Source organism: Aethalodelphis obliquidens, unplaced genomic scaffold (assembly GCF_003676395.1).
Source record: "Aethalodelphis obliquidens isolate GAN/ISIS:26980383/991018 unplaced genomic scaffold, ASM367639v1 scaffold9, whole genome shotgun sequence".
Taxonomy (NCBI): domain Eukaryota; kingdom Metazoa; phylum Chordata; class Mammalia; order Artiodactyla; family Delphinidae; genus Aethalodelphis; species Aethalodelphis obliquidens.
This window is the reverse complement of record NW_020837953.1, coordinates 46474883-46495024: the sequence shown is the minus strand read 5'-3', so window position 1 is coordinate 46495024 and position 20142 is coordinate 46474883. Positions and strand designations below refer to the sequence as shown.

General features: G+C 39.9%; 1 protein-coding gene and 1 pseudogene across 1 annotated transcript in view; one reads left to right on the top strand and one right to left on the bottom strand.

Annotated features, from left to right (window-relative positions):
• The window catches only part of RERE (arginine-glutamic acid dipeptide repeats), a 435053-nt gene that overhangs the window by 144381 nt on the left and 270530 nt on the right, over positions 1-20142 (bottom strand). Inside the window, 1 exon segment of the mRNA XM_027110298.1 lies at positions 13941-14045. Within this exon segment, the coding sequence (XP_026966099.1) occupies positions 13941-14045 (105 nt within the window).
• LOC113622239 (60S ribosomal protein L37 pseudogene) lies at positions 377-708 on the top strand (annotated as a pseudogene).

Sequence of the window (20142 nt, the reverse complement as noted above, 5' to 3'; positions counted from 1 at the left end):
AAACGCAGGACCTATTCCACTTCCTTGGAGCCCGGTTATGCTTTCAGATCAACCAAATTGAGACTATGATTAAATAAAAAACTCTCATCATGCTAAAAAATGTAATTTACACAAGAAATGCCAAATACACTTAAACAGGTTTCACCTTTGACCCAGCACATGAAGCAAGCGTCATGTGGCTGGAATATCATCTTCCCGGCTGGTGCGTAAGACAACACGTCCCCAAAAGTGTGTGACTAGAAACAGCCCAGAGAAAAAGACTTTCTAAAAACAAGAGCAACTGAACTAGAACATAGCAGCAAATAGCATGAATATGACCACCAAACTGTTTCCTTCAAAAGTGCATTGAAAAAAAAACAACAACACCAGAAGCGAGATGACGAAGGGAGGGTCATCATTTGGAAAGCGTTGGAATGAGACGCACATGTGTGCCGCCGCTGTGGCTCTAAGGCCTACCACCTTAAGAAGTCCACCTGTGGCAAATGTGGCTCCCCTGCCACGTGAAAGAGAAAGTGTAGCGGGAGTGCTAAAGCTGAAAGACGAGACACCACCGGGACTGGTCGAATGAGGCACCTAAAAACTGTATACCGCAGATTCAGGCATGCATTCCATGAAGGAACAACACCTAAACCCAAGAGGGCAGCTGTTGCAACATCCAGCTCCTCTTAAGGATTTCAACAATTAGTCACACAAAAAATGTTCTGGTTTAAAACAACAAAGCAAAACAAAACAAAACCACCAAGCCCTTTCACACATAAATAGCTTACTTGGAGTACTCAGCATAAAATAATAATTTAATAAATTCATCTTTACTCTGAAAAACCACGGTAACTGTTCCATGGAGTACAGCATAAAACCGGTTATTGGGATAGCAAGTCAACAAATGGGGACTATAATCTCAGTCCCACAAAATGCCCTGAGTGACACTAAGGGCAAGTTACCAACAGCCTATGGCCTGTTCTCTGTGATACTGGATCCCAGTTGTGACCCCGGCCTACTGCAACACTCTCTTCATTGTCTTTGCTGACACTGTGTCCTCACAGCTGTCCTTTACATACCACTTGGACAGACACCCCTTCTCCCGTGACCCCTCAGCGGCAGCACACCCTGGAGCTCACTCCCAAGGCCTCTTCTCTTCCACGTGGAGAATGCATCCTCTCTAGCACAGCTCCAGCCAGCCCCTCTCTGGAGACGCCTCTTTCCTAGGAGCACCTTGGAAACCTCAGACAGCTCTGCTGTCCTCCTGCTGCACCTCAGCTCGCCGCACCCTTCTCTGGGGTGCCGCAACTCTCTTAAGAGATGTTAAGCTCCTTAGGGTCAAGGAGAGTATCAAAATCCCCTTTATTGGAACCCCCCCAACTCTCCTGTTTTGTGCTTCCAAAAAAAAATCGGATGCACCGAGAGCATAATGTCACTTACACATAATTTATACATAAAAGAATTACATAAGCTAAATCTAATCATGAGGAAACATCAAACAAACCAAACTGAATAATATTTGAAAATATACTCTTCAAAAATGTCAATATCATGGGGAAAAAAAACAAAAAAAAGGTTAGGAAACATATTATGAAAACAAAGAGAGGCAAAGGATATTAAAGCAATACAACAACTAAACACCAATGCATGATCATGGGGGGGAATTACTATGAAGGTCAGTATTAGAAAAACTGGCAAAACGTGAGTGTGGACTGTGTTAGACTACATGGTATTACATCGATGTTAACTCTCCTGATTTTGATAACCATACTGTGGTTATGTAAGAGAATGTCCTTGTTCTTGGACATTTAAATATCTGGGAGAAAAGAAGCTTGATATCTGCAATCCATTCCTAAATGGTTCAGGAAAGGAAAATACTATAGAGAGGATAATTAAGCAAAGATGGCAAACACAGAAAATAATGGGCAAAAACAGAGATAATAAAGCAAATCTGTAATAAGGTTTAAAAGATAATTAAATAATACTACATAAACTAAAATCAATGCAAATAAAATAATAAAGCAAATATGGCAAAATGTAACAATTGGTGAAATGGATGGAAGATACACGAGAGTTCTATGTACTAACCTTGTAACTCTTTTTTAAGTTATGCACATGAAATTCCAACTAAAAAATTTTCAATACATGAAACAAAAAATATTTATACTAGCCTTCAATCATCAATCTTCATGGAATCTGGAGACCAGACACACCAGTGGCAATGAGTGACCTGCCTGCCCACCTGCTTCCATAGTGCTCAAATCCCCAAACTGAATCCACTTAAGAACCAGCTAGCTCTAAATTCAACCCAACCTCAGAGTATGCGATCAGCCCTCCTCCTCATCAGAGAAAATCAAGGAGCTCTAAAACCTGAAAATTAAGTGAGCCAGTGTGCCACTTTTAACCATACATTTCAATTCTAGAAACGGGCTCTGTTTCCCCAGACCAATCCTTGTCTTGAGCTGAGGACACCTTGGAACTTTACTCAGTACTTACAGGCCTCCAAGACCCAGGACTTCTTATTTCCACTGGCTGTCTTGAACACTAGATACTTCCTTACTGAACAACCTGCCTGGACCTCATTCCTGCCACCATGTTGCCCTAACTTGTCATTTGGCTGCCGGCAGGGATTTGCATGCAACTTGCACGTGGGTTGCCCTAGTGCTTCCTTCTGAGGCCTACTGCTAGGTCTCCCCAGAAGGCCGGTGATCCTGGTACATCTACATTGCCTCTGGATCCTAGACCTCCCTCTCTCCTCCAATTACTCCTTAGTGAACAACAAGTGAAGGGTTAAAACTTCCAAATACATTAAATGGGGGCTGAGCAGGTGAAATGCATATATTATACTAATAGATTCTTTCTAAAATTATAAAGGTTTATTATATAAAAGCCAACTGAATAATCACTCTGCCACTATAATACTTAATGTTTAGTGAGCAGAAAATTTATGTTTATCAAAGGTAAAGTAAGAGCTGCAACATGGAAATTTCCTGGATTTAATTTTGAAGTGTTCTCTACTCTCCAGAAATAGAAAAATGTTTTATTTACTAACAAGAAGTTATAACGGGGCTTCCCTGGTGGCGCAGTCTGCCGATGCAGGGGACTTAGGTTCGAGCCCTGGTCCGGGAAGATCCCACATGCCGTGGAGCAACTAAGCCCATGCACCACAACTACTGAGCCTCCGCTCTAGAGCCCATGTGCCACAACTACTGAGCCTGCGCTCTAGAGCCCGCGAGCCACAACTACTGAAGCATGCGTGCCTAGAGCCCATGCTCCACAACAAGAGAAGCCACTGCAATAAGAAGCCCGCGCACCGCGATGAAGAGTAGCCCCTGCTCGCTGCAACTAGAGGAAGCTCGCGCGCAGCAATGAAGACCCAACGCAGCCAAAAATAAATAAATAAAATAAATAATTTTTAAAAAAAGAAGTTATAAAACAAAATTAGCAATGAAATGTTAACATTCAGGAAACTCTAGAGAAAAACACTCACTGGAAAAAAGATATTCTATTTGACTTTTAATTAGTACTAACTTCCCTTCGAGAGAAAAGGTTTCAGAAACAGCTTATTTAAACGTTACTTTGAAATTGTCCCTGGTGTGTGCAAATGGAACTGAGCTTTATATTTATAATGATCTTATATCCAGTAAGCATGCTGATTTATCTTACCAGTTCTAACCATTTGTTCACATATTTTCTCAGATTTTCTATGGTAAAAATTATTGCACCACCTTTAATAAAGGTTCATTTCTTCATTCCCGATCCTCATATATTTTCATGTCTTAATGGTCATGGGAACCTTTCTATTGTCTCTGATTTTACAGAGAGTATTTCCAACACTCTGCCTTTAAGTACGGTGTTTGCTGCAGGTTTTCAGTAAGTATTCGTCAGAATAAGGAAGCTGCACTCTACAGTTAACTTGCTAAGAACCTCCCACCCTGCAAGTACTGAATGGGTGTTGAATTTTATCAAGCGCTTTTTCTACATCAAGATGACTGTATATACTTTCTTCTTCAATATGTTAAAAAATGGTAAAATGTTAACAGATAAATTACTATTAAACCATTCATGTATTCTATAAACCCAACTTGAACAAGTATATTTTTAATGCTTTGCCAGATTCCATTTCCCAATATTTTATTTAAACATTTTAAATGCATGTTCGTAAGTAAAACTGACCTATAAATCTTACTTTTCAATCTGGTTTTGGAATAAAGGTTTTACTTGCCTCATAAAATAACTTGGGGAACCTACACCTTCTTTCTCTGTTTTCTAGAACGGTGGTAGAATTCACCTGTAAAGCGTGAGTCTGGTTTTTTTCTTTTTGTTCTAATGAGAAGAAAAGGAAAAGTCCTGTACAAATTATGGAAACTGCCTTTAAAGGGAGAAGGCATGCTTCTTTTACCCACTTCCTCTTTCTTCCAGCCTTCAATCTGGATGTTACGGCTACCATTCCACCACCTCCTTGAGCACAAGGTCACGGCTGAAGTTAAGGGTACAGAGGTGGCCCCTGGAATCTGCAGAGCCCAATACCAGCCTAGGACTGCTTCCTTTGAAACTTTGCTTATATGAGAGAGAAATGAAAGTTCTATTTCGTTCAAGCCTATTATATCGTCTCTTCCTGACAGTTCTAGCACTGAAGTTCTTAAATGTGTATCTTACCATTTATTTTATCTGATTCAAGTTGAAGACACATAGTTTCCTCCAACATTTTGTAATTTTTGACAGTGAGCTCAGCATTCAAAGATATTTTACCTGTATATACCCTACAGGTTCTTCAATGAGAGTGTGTCCTTCCTCCAAAATTGTACATGTTTCTGTCAGGTGTCCAGGGCAGCTCACTGGCACAAGACCCTCTTTTTTTTTCCTTTTCTGCGGTACGCGGGCCTCTCACTGTTGTGGCCTCTCCCGTTGCGGAGCACAGGCTCTGGACGCGCAGGCTCAGTGGCCATGGCTCATGGGCCCAGCCGCTCCACGGCATGTGGGATCTTCCCGGACCGGGGCACGAACCCGTGTCCCCTGCATCAGCAGGCGGACTCTCAACCGCTGCGCCACCAGGGAAGCCCGAAACCACTTTTTATATTATATTCTCATCCTGGAGTTCTTGTATTTTTCTTCTTTTATGTATAATAAATTTATTTATTTGTTTGTTTGCTTGTTTTTGACAGCATCAGGTCTTCGCTGCTGCGCGCGGGCTTTCTCTGGTTGTGGCGAGCGGGGGCTACTCTTCATTGCGGTGTTCGGGCTTCTCACTGCGGTGGCTTCTCTTGTTGCGGAGCACGGGCTCTAGAGCACAGGCTCAGCAGTTGTGGCTCGCGGGCTTTAGAGCGCAGGCTCAGTAGCTGTGGCGCATGCACTTAGTTGCTCCGCGGCATGTGGGATCTTCCCGGACCAGGGCTCGAACCCGTGTCGCCTGCATTGGCAGGCGGATTCTTAACCACTGCGCCACCAGGGAAGTCCGTCTCGTATTTTTCAAGAGTACAAATTCAAGCCCCAATTGTCTTGGGGGCAAGGCCCAAAGTTATGAGTTACAAGGGGAGTTCTCCTTCTATTCCTCCTCTTCCTTTTTTGGTCTGGAGTACCAAACACAGACAGGTTTCCCTGTCATTTCCTTCTAGTTCCAGATATGTTACCTAGTTCACCCTTCCACCAAAAGAATAGGCCTTCGATGGTCCTAACTTTATACAGGCTCTCAGCTCCAACTCCCTAAATCCTTGAGATCAGGACCCCATCTCCTGTACCTGGTGCGTGTTAAAACCAAAGACACCATGTGAAGAAGATGAGCAAATGGCCCGACCCCTCTCACCGCAGGCTGCTGAACTTTTCAGTTTCTCTTAATTCTTGCGAGCTCAGCTCTGCATTTAAAAGATTTGTTGTATTTTATTCAGTATTTGTATATGTTTACTGGCAAACGGTTTTTGGAATTATCAAATCTGGGTTTTGGTCCTATTTTACTAAAGTTCTTTCATCTTCAGTCAGCTGTGTTTCCAAATATACACGTATTCTCATCCCAACTGTCTCCAGTACTTGCCATCACAGGTAAATGTTCTGAGAGTGCAAATGTGATGACAGAGGAAAAGTGAACAAGAAAATGTTCGTATCCAGCTCTAGCTTCTCACCCCCAAAAGCTATACAGACAATGAGTTGTGATGAGTAGAAAAGCTGACTTCACTAAAACAGAAGTGAATTTTGAAATGTCTCAAATCCAAATTAACTGAGATAAGGGAGATCTACATTGTCACTTTACAGCCGAAGTATAAATATCTATGTTGAAAAAAGATGGTCACAATGTTATTTGACCATGTTATTTAAATAATGGAAAACCCATAGATGTTCAATAATATGAGGACAGATAAATTATGAGACATCCATATGATGGTGTATACAGGGTGCTCATTACAAATGTTTGTAAAACGTTTAATGACGTGGTACTATGTTCAAAACAGAAGATGATGAACGAATAGAGGAATGCGTGATTATTTGTAAATTATGTATAAACAATATTTTAATTATAATCTTAAAACATACACACATACCTATACAGGTGCACAAAGATGTATATTCAAGGAAAAACACAAATATAGGTTATAGAATTATTATAACAGTTTGCTTCTTTAATTTTTGAATTTGTCATTATTTTCTGGTAAGCACGTGTTTTTCTCTTCATTAGAAAGACTAAAAGTTATTTTCTAACACAGCCAGAAGAAAATACGCTGTATATGAATCAATCTACGATGAAATCATAGAAGTTAAGAGCACAAGGTTTTGAGTCAAACAGGGCTGGGATTTCCTGTTTACTAACCTTAGGCAGCTGTTTAATATAATATCGATTTTCCTTTTCCTCATTTATAAAATAAAGATAATACCAACTTCAATGAGCTTTTACGGGAATTAAAAACTAAACAATCCAGGACAGAGTGAGCATTCACTTCATGGTAGTAGTAGTTGTTATCGCATACGTCTTGAACAGATGATGTTATAAATTTGATTCCTTGAGGTGGCACTAAGAAATATCAACAGATAAACCTACTAAAAATACAGCTTAAGATGTCAAAACCCATCCATGTGTGAGAGAGAGCAGAGTCTGGGATAGGAAATTGGAAGTAAAGATATTAAGGACAATGAGATGAGGTTTTCTACTGTTAAAGGTGAGAATTACAAATAAGGAAAAAGGGAAAAAAAACTTGCAGGAACCTTGTATTATTGGATTAGAGTTGGAAAATTTGGTGTGAACTCATGGATACACATACACACAGATATGGAAGCAGATGTAAAAGTGTGCATTACCTCCCTTCCCCTCAGCCCCCAAGCTCTGTTCATGCAGAAGGCCTGAGAACAGTGATACAAAGTAATGAGCATACCGAGCACCAGATCTGGGTTCCTAAGTATCATTCTCCAAAATTTGGCACAATCTGACCTCAAAATGGTAGTAACAGATTATGAACAACTGGATAAAACTGGCAGCCATTAGTCCACCCTGCCATGGATACATGAATAATTCGAAGTTTGATGAGGAAGAAAGCATCTACAGGGTCTCAAAACAACCACCTACAGAATGGTCACTAAGGGACGTGTGGACACGGGTGGGGGTGGGGCGATGCACTGGGAGACTGGGAGTGGCGTATGTGCCCGACCAGGTGTAAAACGGATAGCTGGTGGGAACCTGCCGTACAGCACAGGGAGCTCAGCTCGGTGCTCTGTGGTGGCCTAGATGGGGTATATATACCTACATGTATATATATAGCTGATTCACTCTGCTGTACAGCAGCGACTAACACAGCATTGTAAAGCAACTATAACCCGATTTAAAAAAAAAAATTATAAAAGGAAAAAGAGAAATTGTACAATCGCAAAGCCTGGCAGACACCACCTTATTCAATGTATCACCGTGAACATTACCAGCAGTGGGACAAACTAGAATTGTGTAGCACCTAACGGATGCAGGAAAAAGAACACATGACTTTTGTACTGTCCCTGTCAAAGATAGACGATATAAATGCAATGATAAGAAAACATCATAAATGCAAACTGAGGGACAGTCTACAAAATAATTAGCCTATATAATCTTCCAAAGTACCAATGTCATGAAGTGAAGGAAAGACTGAGAAACTTTTCCAGATTGAAGGAGACTAAACACACATATGACAACCAAATACATAATGCTGAACTGGATTCCTTTTGCTATAGCCTTTTGTTATAAAACTTGAGTGGGGTCTGAGAATTCCAGGGCAATAATATTTACTTGGTAATTTCCTGATTTTGAAGGCTATATTGTGGTTATGCAAGAAAAATGCCCCTGTTCACAGGAAATACACGAAGTATTAGAGTGTGATATAGCCTCATGGTGACAACTTATTTTCAAATGGTTCAGTTAAGCAAAGATCTTCTAGTGCACTGGCAACTGTTCTATATGGTCAAGACTGTTTCAAAACGAAGTAAAGAAAGATGAATCATACAAGTAAAACACTCAGCACAGTGCCAGGTGCACAGTGCTCACTAACTATAGCTATTATCAGTAACATTACTGCCACTGTAATGGGGGAGATTATATATATAAATTCTTGCAAGTGCCTCGGTTTATGATTACTTCTAAATATAAGGATAATAATACTTAAGCCTCAATATTGCTTCTAAAAAAAAAAAAAAACCTGCTTCCTGGAAGAAGAAGAAAAGCAGAGAGGGCACAGGTGAATTCAGGTGATCACAGGTGACCAGGGACATTCTCTCCTGGGTAAGACAGAAGATGAGATCTGAGCCCTCAACTTGTTTTCCACCTGATTAAACAAGAGAAGGCTCATGTTCAAGAAGCAAAGAACCAAGAATATAATCAGATTTTTCATGCTGCAGACCAAGCCTCTGATGAGACCACTGACACTTACATAAAACTAGCATTAGAGCGCGGGATTGCTCCGCGACCACCTATACACAGAATACTACATTCTATTTTACTTTTTTGGCCACATTGGGTCTTCGTTGCTGCACACAGGCTTTCTCTAGTTGCAGCGGGCGGAAGCTACTCTTCATTGCAGTGTGCGGGCTTCTCATTGCAGTGGCTTCTCTTGTTGTGGAGCATGGGTTCTAGGCACGCAGGCTTCAGTAGTTGTGGCTCGTGGGCTCAGTAGTTGTGGCCCACGGGCTTAGCTGCTCCGCAGCACGTGGGATCTTCCCGGACCAGGGCTCGAGCCCGTGTCCCCCTGCCTTAGCAGGCGGATTCTTAACCACTGCGCCCATTAGGGACCCAAGGAACTCTTATTTAGCAAAGGGAAACAAAGGGACTGGTTCCTGGTAAAATTCACTCTTAATAATTTAAAAATAAAGGCACCTCCTCTCAAGTAGCCACTCTGCAAACTTGTTCTTACTGGGACTCCATTCACTATTACTTCCTTCCCCTCCTAACTCACTGGCCTGAGGCAGAAAGGTAAGGAGAACTTTCCTAAGAAATGAAAGGTATAGACTCAGAAAAGGTCAAAGCACAATAAAAAAGGCACTGGCTAATAGGCCGAACCTGCAGAGGTGGAGGGATGGGAAGATGGGGGAAAGGACAACCAAAAACTCAGTAAACCCTCCACGCTACAAAGAGGACAGGCTCGTTTGCTATAAAAAGCCCAAACCTCTTTCTCAATAAAATTTTTTTTTCAATTTTGGTTCTCAAATTTTCAATAAAATATCCTGACTGTAGAAATGTATTATTTCCCATCAACACTACTCACGTATTTATTTTAATTGTTGAGTCAGTTTCATCATGGTCAGTGAAGAAATTTACCCTACATTTTTAGCAACCGTATATATTCAAGGAACTTTATAATTGATATTCCAAGCAGAGGCAAGAATCCCCAGTGCTCAGACCTCCACATGTCAGCAGAAACAACCAGATGGTTAATGATCTACCTGGTAGAATCAAGACATCTTGGGAAGTAGTTCATATTTTGCTTTTGGATTTAACATTTTACGGAGTTTTAAAAAAAAAAAAAGATACTTCTCAATCTCTTCTTCAAAAGAAAATTTGTAATTATTTTTGCAATTCCCGAAAAGGAACAAAAAAACATGACAGTTTACAAAAGCTACCCTGGTTTTGTTTCCCCATTTTTATTAAAGAGGAAAACACAGTCCAGGAAGTACAACCTTTACCCATGGACACAAAGATGAAGTGGGAGCACAGAATCAGAACCCAGGCTGCCTGCGTCCGAAAGGGGAGATCCTTCCATGCTGTTGGTCTTAAAAGGATCAAGCAGTCAGATTAAATGGCCATGAGGTACTAGACAAATAAAAAAGCAACAAGGAGAATAAAAGGACAGAGGTAACCGGTCTCTATGCGCAGCTCTTTTTACAAGCTAGAACCAACCTACCTTATTTATTTATTGTTTTGAACCAACCTACTTTAGTTCAACCAAGTATGCTGGTGTTTTGGTCAAGTTCATGTATAAGGATTACTGGCTTTATGTACTAAGACCTCTGAGCTGAAATTTATTGACTTTAAAGTTTCTCACTAGATTTTGGATCATACCCTTCAAAGAAAATGAGAACATGATGACATTATGTTCAGAGTATGCTGACTGCAGAAGTAAATTTGGAGTGAATCTTATTTATTGAGCAACAGTGAACACTCCCTGAGTGCAGAAACGTCAAAACAAATTCCAAAAGCAAAGCCCAATTACCAAAGGTTCAAGCCCTCTCTCACCTACCAGCCCCCCGTAGCCTGAATTCTACCTGAAGCTAGAAACATCTGCCCCCACATTTTTTGCCCAAGTTTTGCTCCTTAAATGTCGTGGGTAGCAGGAACACAGCGTTACAGCCCCTAAGCTAAGATCCTTAGGACCAGAAGATTTTCAGAATTGAGAAATTTTTGGATTTAGAAGGTACTACAGGGAATATACCAGGGTAATGCCACAGCAGTGTCTGAGCAATAATCCCTATTCTATCACATCGGTACCTTTGTAGTAAAAGCTGTGCAAATCCACACAAAGTGAACTGAATAAAGAATACAAAAAGTCTCACATCAGTTCAGGTCAAGTTTGACCTCAGGGTCAAATGAATTTCAGCACCCAACTTAGCATAAAAATGTTTTGATCCTCAGAGCTTTCAGATTTCAGAATTGAAAATAAGAGATTATGAACCTGTATTATTGTGGATGCTTTACTTATACTAATGATCAGTACTCTGAGTAGAAAAAAATAATTAATGAAATATAAATTTATACCTAATAACACCGAAGTAATTCTATGCCGACTACAAGAAATCCACCCTCTCCAAATTTTAAAGGCAATGGACCAAAGAATCCATAAAAGTCTGTTCCCCACTAGCTCGCCAACCAAACCAAAAAGTTCTGGACAACCAGGTCCCTGATAAGGCACGATATTCAGAAATATAATAAATAAGTAGGTGGTGGGGGGGAGGTAGCCAGATATTGGGGTTTTAAAAGGATCTGTGATAAATGTGAGAGGAAAAAAAACCCCAATCATTCAGTGCCAGCTAAGATGCTAAAAAAATTATGGAAAATTACATAAGTCAACTTTTAACTACTATCAGAAAATTTGCTATGAGAAACAACTCTATCTTAAACTTCAGTTTTAATTGCTCAGTTAGAGTTCACACGTTATTTAAGGGGAGGGGAACAGTCGTCAAAGTCTGGAGTCACAGAATCACCATTCTTTAACTTCCAGTGGTCTTACTGATCAACGCGCCATCTCACGAGATTATTAGAACGGTCTGACATTCCTCCCCAGATGACTCAGGGCAAAACAAGTCAGCACACAGCACCACACAGCCACAGTTATGTGCTAGTCTCACTCATCTAAAATGAGGGAGACCAGCTCATCACACTGCCCCGTCCCTCACAGACCTGAAACAAAGACAGAAACAGAGGTAAGTTCTGCAAGGGCATGCACCCCAAGCATTCGAAGGACTGGGCTGTGCATAAGCCAGGTGGAGGAAACAGTTTTCTATACTCTGTTAAATCACATACACAGTGTTGATAATTTGGGCAGCTATGGGAAGTGTGCACCAAACCCCAAACTTCAGAGGTAGAAAGTAGTGCTCATGGTGAAGCCAGTGAGCTTGGGCCACACTGGCTTTATCACTGCAAATTTTCACACTCACTCTGTGAGAAGTTTGAGACCTGCCACAGACTTATCACTAATAAGTAGACATTCAAATATTTGTTCACTTCAATTCATCCAACAACCCCCAAGCACTTCCACTATGCCAAGCACAAGCTGGACTCGGGGAACAGAGCCACAGAAATGAACAAACGGGACTAAGGTCAAAGCACTAAAGAAGTGCTTCAGGATGCAGATCCTGTAAACACGCTGCTACAGGTATGTCTCTGTGTTGCTTTTTCGGGTGAGATAAGTAATAATATATTCCTCTATCGCATGCCTAACCAATAGTTTAAAACAAAACTGATGGGAAGTATCACTCTGAATGACTACCAGTAACATACAATAAAAAATGAGACAAGAACCTGTGTGAGTCTCCAGCTTACACAGATAAGTTACATATCACTTTAAATGAACATTCAGCAAAAACAGGTGTATAACCAAAACTAGTGAAAAGTAAACCTGCTTGGCTATTATGAACCCAAGAGCTAAACACTTAAAACTCAAAAGCTATTTGGTCAATTCCCTGAAACAATCTAACTTGTGCAATATGACAGCCATCTATCAAATAGTTAAATAAATATGGCATCACTGAAATAACAGGCTACTGTGTATCCAGACAGAAATCCAACTCTGAGTGTCCAACACTTCACTTGGGCAACAGGAAGACATGTCCAGGCAGTTAATAAATGCATATGTAATATAAACATTTCACAATATAAGATGCTTTTGAAATATTACCATTGATCAGCTTCTTTGCCATTGGAATAGGGCATACTTTTGAAAATGAAAACAAAAGCTCAAAGTCACTGTTTTTTAAAGAAAAAAAGGTAAGCAAAAAAGGTGAGCATAGTTGTTGTCTAGTATATATATGGAGAGAGACACATGTATATGTCCCAATAGAGCTTTATGCAGCCTCTTACAACCACAACAAAGAATAGGTTGCCTTTTATTGACCCTAGTTTGACGGTCTGAACAGCAACATTCTAAATTTTACATATAATTTCTCAGCATCCTCCATGAAGAGGTTTTCACTCAAGCGGTACCCATCTGCCAATTATACTTAATGTACTTCTTTCTACTAACTTCCTTGAGCCAAGCATCTTTTATTTCTTTCTCAGTCCTTATAGTTTTAGATTATGTCCTGACTGTCCTGTGCACAGACTACCTGATCGCCTAATAACCTTCTCTGTTTTCTCAAATCCTTAATAAAACAGTCACATGATTGATACAAGATAAATATGAACACATATACTCTTACAGAAGTTCTTCCATGGGCTGAGTTAAAACTACAGCCTATCAGAGACATAAACAAAGAATTCTTTCTGTTAAATTATTTTGACTCTATTGCTTTTCATTTAAAAAATAATAGTTCTACCTGTGATATAGATCTTACCAAGACAGTTGAGAACTGGATGTGTCCATCTCATACCAGCAGTCTTACTAGAGGTATTTCAGTGAGTGTTCCTGGGGTTTTATTAAGTGAACAAATTACTAATCAACGAACTTTCCATAATGTCCTAGGTGTTTTCAGTAAGGTATGGAAGGCTTGACTGAATGGGCATGAGGGTACAATTCATAATAAGTTCAAAACACACACCAACTAAACATCTGTCTTTTCTTGCCCTCTCCAAACCCAAATTGTCTTACTTTTCCTTTTCTTAACAACAACAAAAAAGCAAACAATAAGCTGCTAAAGACACCAAAGACATTAAGTACTACAACTCCTCCCAAAGAGGTTTATTTACTACAGGACTTTGTGTCTTTTTTTCCATCTTATCAGTATATGCCCAGAAGTATACACAGACATACCCAGGCACGTGAAAAAAGCCAAAGTTCTCACGGAGTGGGACCCAGTGGCTCACTTACCTCGTCTCAGGGTTGTAGCCTAATATGTAGAAAAATGAATCCACTCGGGCTTTAAACTCTCTAGCAGCAAATATGTCAGAAAAATGGGAGATGTTGCACTTCCCTCTGAAAATAAATGAACAAAAAATGTTAGTAATGTCCTCAACAGCTGTGCAAACCATAATACTACTAGAAAAGCAGAGGTGGGGGAAGATGTAACTAAATCCATGGTATTCTAAGAACATGTAGAATATGGCTACAAACTGTTTAAGTATCTGTTCAGAAAAACAGGAGTTCACCCCCCAAAATAAGAAAATGTCCAATATTATATTTTTTTGTTTCATGACTGCTTTAACCTACAACTTAACTGCTTTTATCTCAGCCTTTTAGTCTTAGAATAAAATTAATCAAACCACAAAGACAAATTGAGGGCAGGATTGTGATGAAAAGATATTAAACTAGAAATGATGGGCAAAAATTTAAACCACAGTTACATTACTTTACCAAAAAAAAAAAAAATCCATCTAAAGTCTCTGTAAATCATCAAAGCAAAATGGGCCTTTTCTTCCTGCTACCTTACGAAAAGGAGAATGTGTAACTGTTAAATATTTTTCTTCTGAGTGTGGAAGAAATAAACTGTCTTGGAAATTAAAACCTAGAGAAATTTTAATTTTAAATATATAGATGGGTTCTAATATACAAACACACACTTCCCAAATTTTCAGGTAACATTAACTGACTAAGCTGGAAAATGCTTTCCCATGGAAATACGAGAGCAGTAAGGTTTCCAGGTTCATCTACTAACAAAAGTTAAACCACAATATAGCTGAAAACTCTACAATACTACACAACTCCTTAAGCAGCGTTTCCACGCACCAAATATAAATGTCATTTACATTATACCATGCAGTAGGACCCACCATCCCACTACACACACCTACATACATACAGGAGTGCTGAGAGAAATTCCAGGGTTCCAAAGAAGGCAGGGAGGTTTTCAGAATTTCAACTCCCTCAGCAGTTACAGGAAGCAACTTTAACATCAACTGGAAGCCAAAGGCTATGATTAGAGTAGATGGAATTGGAGGATCAAAGGCACATCAACAGAACCTGCAAGATGCTTCCAGGGATGTGACCTCCCACTGCGTGAGCAGGCATTCCATTCCCAGAAGGACTCCGTGAGTTGGCACGTCAACAACACACACATGTGCTAATCGCCAAGGTGTTAGTGAAAGAAACTGAGGGATATCAACATGGGGATGGACATTCATTCACTTCCTAACAAATTAAAAAGCAATTAAAAATCCTCCTTTCCCACAGGGCTTAAGTAATCTGTGACCAAAGCCTCAGTACTGGGCAGAAGATAAGATGAGCTGAGACAATCTCCATTTTAAAAATTAAACAAAAATACTACTGATTTCTTAAAGTTCCTTTGGATACTACTGATGGTTATTGAGCACTTAAAATATGGCTGGTATAAGTGAAGAGAAATGAATTTTAAATTTTATTTAATCTCAATTAATGTATATTTAAATAGCCACATGTAGCCAGTGGCTACCATCTCAAACAGCACAGATTTATATAACATTTCCATCATCGTGGCAAGTTCTGTTGGAAGCACTGATTTGTAGGTAACACGATACAATTAAAGGAAAAAATGGACTAGGTATCAACTCTCCAGGCCCAGGACCTATCCTTCTAGTATTTAACTGGAACTAAAATGAGCTCCTGGAAAAGGATAGGCAGGTAAGACAACTTTTTAGATGAACAATGCACTCGCTCTGCAACTAATCACCCATCTATCAGAAATGATTCATCCCTGAAGCCTAGAAGAAATAAGTAAGTCCCTTTATCAGTTAACCAGAGATAAGTACATCTATTATACCTATCTCATAAAAATATTACGAAGATCAAATGAGACGTCTATGAAACTTTGCACACTGCTCCGCGCTGTGCAAAATCAATTACTTCATCATTGTCCATTACTAAAGGAAAGCAATTCTTCCTTTATTATTCTTGGTTATTACTCAAATTTAAGTTTATCCTTAAACTTGAATAATTAATTAATTAAACACATAGAAACTCCTCTAACCCACAATTCTAAACACAAGCATTGGAAATCAGTTATGTTTAAGACAAGGTTTCCCAGTCTCAGCACTACTGGCATTTTAGACATCAATCCTTTGTTGTTGGCAGCTATCCTGTATTTAGCAGCATCCCTGGCCTCTACCGCATAGCACCCACACACATCATTGTGACCATCAAAAACACTGCCAAAATGTTCCCAGGGAAGGGCAACACAACTGGCTTAGGGAAAATCCAAAGCAGTAGGAAGAGAAGGCTATCATATGATAAACTACTATGAAGCTGTAATAAACGGGATTTTATCTACCACTGTGTCCTCTATTTGCTTCCCGTTTGGTTATGTGAAGGGTATTGATCTTTGTATGTTAATTTTATATCCTGCTGCTCAACAAAATTTTTTAGCATTTGATAGAGCTTAATCACTGATTCTCTGAGGTCTTCCCAACATGCTAACTTTATTTGCAAATACACATAGTTTCACTTTTTCTTTACCCTTTCTTAAGCCTCTAAGTTGCACCTCTAATACAATAAAAATGTGGAAAGTAGTGGAAATAAAGGACATCCTCACCTTGTTCCTGACCTTAGTGGAAAAGCCTCCCAGGTGTTCCCATTAAATAGCTTTAGAATAACCGTATCATAATCATCACTTAGGAGACAAGTTTCTTCCTTAGACTTATTAACATGCTATTAGATGTTAACAGAGTCTTGAATAGTAAACCTACCTTGCATGCCTGGAATAAATCCCAGTTGGCCATAAGGTTTTTGTTTTTTTTTTTGTTTTTTGCGGTACACAGGCCTCTCACTGTTGTGGCCTCTCCCGCTGCGGAGCACAGGCTCCGGACGCGCAGGCTCAGCGGCCATGGCTCACGGGCCCAGCCGCTCCGCGGCATGTGGGATCTTCCCAAACCGGGACACGAACCCATGTCCCCTGCATTGGCAGGCGGACTCTCAACCACTGCGCCACCAGGGAAGCCCCATAAGGTATTTTTGAATAAAATACTAGAATTTCTTAAAGCATTTGATTAATTAGATCTAATGTTTTCACTCATTAATTTCTGCTTTTATCATTATTATTTCCTTCACTGTGCTTTTGTTGTTGTTCATAACTGCTTTATTCATACTAGCCTAAATACAAACCAAATGTCCACAACAAAGAAATGGGTAAACAAAGTACTGTATAATTTACAATGAGATTACTACACAACAACATATAGAAAAGAGCTACTGATACATAACCCATCAAGAAAAATCTCAAAAATTAAATGTTGAGTAAAAGAAGCCAGACACAAAAAAACTACATACCGTATGATTCCATTTATATGAAGTTCTAGAACAGCAAAAAGGAATTTATGGTAGGAGAAATCAGAATAGTGGTCGTTTCTGGGTGGGAAGTTTAGAGAGAACAGGAGCTGAAGGGAACTTTCTGGGATGATGAGAATATCCCATGCCTTGTTTAGTGTCAAACAAATTTGCCAAAATTTATGGAAATGTAAACTTAAAATCTGAATTTTTCTGTATATTAAAAAAAAAAAAAAGCATTGGGAGAAAATAAAACACCAGTCACTAGCATATAGCTGTGGTTCTTGGAAGTGTCTGTCCCTGCCGGGTAAGGGGCCCGCAGTAGCAAAGCAGAGTGGAAGACAGGGCTCACAGGGGCCGGGAGGCTGACCGTGGCTGGTTCTGACTGGCTGCCATCCGTTCTGAAATATTCTTCATATCGCCTCTTGCTGAAGAGTAGTGCTTACACTTTAAAGTAAAAGTGTGTACATGTGTACCATTTTAAGCACTCAGTGTCTTTCTCCAGGGCTCTCTTTTCACCATGCTCTTGCTCAAAACAGTATATTATTTGACAGTTTGTGAAATGGAGGCAGAGAGACTGTTAAGAGAAAACTGCAATCATGTCCACCTTGCTGAAACAGCTGCTTTCCCAGCTTCCTCAGGTTCTGCATTCCCCATATCTTCACTGTTACCAGAAATAAGACTAAAGACAGGGAAGCACCATGTCTTAGGGTCCTTTTATTCAGCAGTAACAAGGGCTCCCTGGAAAAGACTTGTTCAAGTAGTGCTTTGCTGTGACGCCCCCCAGTTACGCCCTGGGCACTGCACCATCTAGAGAGTCCTGTGCCTGGTGGGAGAAGGCCATCTGAAGGGGATGAAAAAGAGGAGAGAACCTCCTCAGGCAAGCAGAGAAATACAAATGGAAACTGTGGCCCAGAAATTCATTCCCTTAAACTGTACCCATAATTGAGCGAGTCTTCATACACCCCCAGACATATGTGAACCTCAAAGAAACTCGTGAAGAGGTACACAAGCTCACAAAGACTGCTTACAGTAGCTTGTTTGTTTACAGCTATTACTGTCACTCTTACCCAGAAATAAGGGGAAAAAAGATTTTGAGACAGGTCAGCATCGTGTCTATTGTAAGCCATTTGATTAATGACAGGCATAGTATCTTTTCTTTTTTAAGTTTCTTTTCTATTTCTAGTTCTTGTTTCTCTCGCCCTCCTGTGGGTTATCTGAACATTTTCTTAGGATTTCATCTTGATTTATTTATGGTGTTCCGAGTGTTATCACTCCACATAGTTTTCTAGCGACTGCTCTAAGTATAACAATATACAACATTACTTCCACTGAAGCCCCTCTGCCTCTCCACTTTTTAAATTTAATTTTCTTAAATGTTTCAGGAAAATTCTTAAACACTCCTCAAAGACACAAAAGTAAATACAAACAAATGGGAAAACACCCCCTATTCTTGGATAGGAAAACTCAACATAGCATTTCTCCAAACTTGATCTATAAATTCAAGGCAATCCTAATACAAACACCAGCTAGCTATTTTATGGAATAAAACAAGTTCTACTAATATTCATGTGGAAAAATCAAATAACTAAAAAGGAGGGGAGCTAGCCCTATCAGACATTAAAACATACTATAAAGCCTCTATAATTAAGAGTGTAGTGCTAGCACATATCTAGACAATAGGAAATAGAATATCAAGTCCAGAATACATATGGAAAACAATATATGACAAAGGTGGCATCTCAAACCACTGAGGTAAAGACAGTAAATGGTACTGGGGCAGCTGGGTAGAATTTATCTTTAAAAAGTGGTGTAGGGCAAGGCTTTCTAACTATGACTCAAAGTCCTGAGGGAATACTTGCAACAGGCATATTAAGAACTTTTAAAAAGTGAGAGACAAAAAGACAACAACCCAACAGAAAAGACATGAACAGACAATTCACAAAAATATAGACAAAAATATGCTCAAACTCACTCGTTGACAACCTACATGCATATACACAAGACAGCAGGTGAAGAAACCACAGTACACCCACAAAACAGAGTACTACACAGCTATGAAGGAGAATGAGCTCTGAGGAGCAATTTCCAGAACATACTGCTAAGTGAAAAAAAGCAAAGCACAAAAGACTATCTATAGTATGCTACCCCTCACATAAGAAAGAAGAAGTTATAAGAAAATAGACATGTATTTGCTCATTTGTGAAGAGAAAATGCAAGAAGATAAATTAAGAAGTAAAAGCATCAGTCATCTATAGCAGGTAGGGGGGCTGCAGACTGTATCTTCTTATAGCTCTGACCCTGTGAGCCACAGCAATAGTTCACAAACCCTTCCTTACGCAGAAAATAAACAGACAGTCCAAATCAACCAAGAGGAACCAAAAATAGAATGCAGAGTCTAAAAAATGAACCCAGCTATATTACAAATGAGTAACACAACCACACCTAAGGAGCTACGAAAAACAGAACTGACCTGAGCAACTTTAGAAAACAGGCTCTTGCCTATATACTATACATAAGACTAAAGACAAAAATGTAGTCAGTAAACGTGCTTCTCACAGGCACATGGGTTACAAATTCTGAAACTAAGTTATGTGTACCGTAGAATTGGATAAAAATAAGCAAATGAAAATATATTTTAGGGCTTCCCTGGTGGCGCAGTGGTTGAGAGTCCACCTGCCGATGCAGGGGACATGGGTTCGTGCCCCGGTCCGGGAAGATCCCACATGCCGCGGAGCGGTTGGGCCCGTAAGCCATGGCCACTGAGCCTGCGCGTCCGTGGCCTGTGCTCCGCAATGGGAGAGGCCACGACAGTGAGAGGCCCGCATACCGCAAAAAA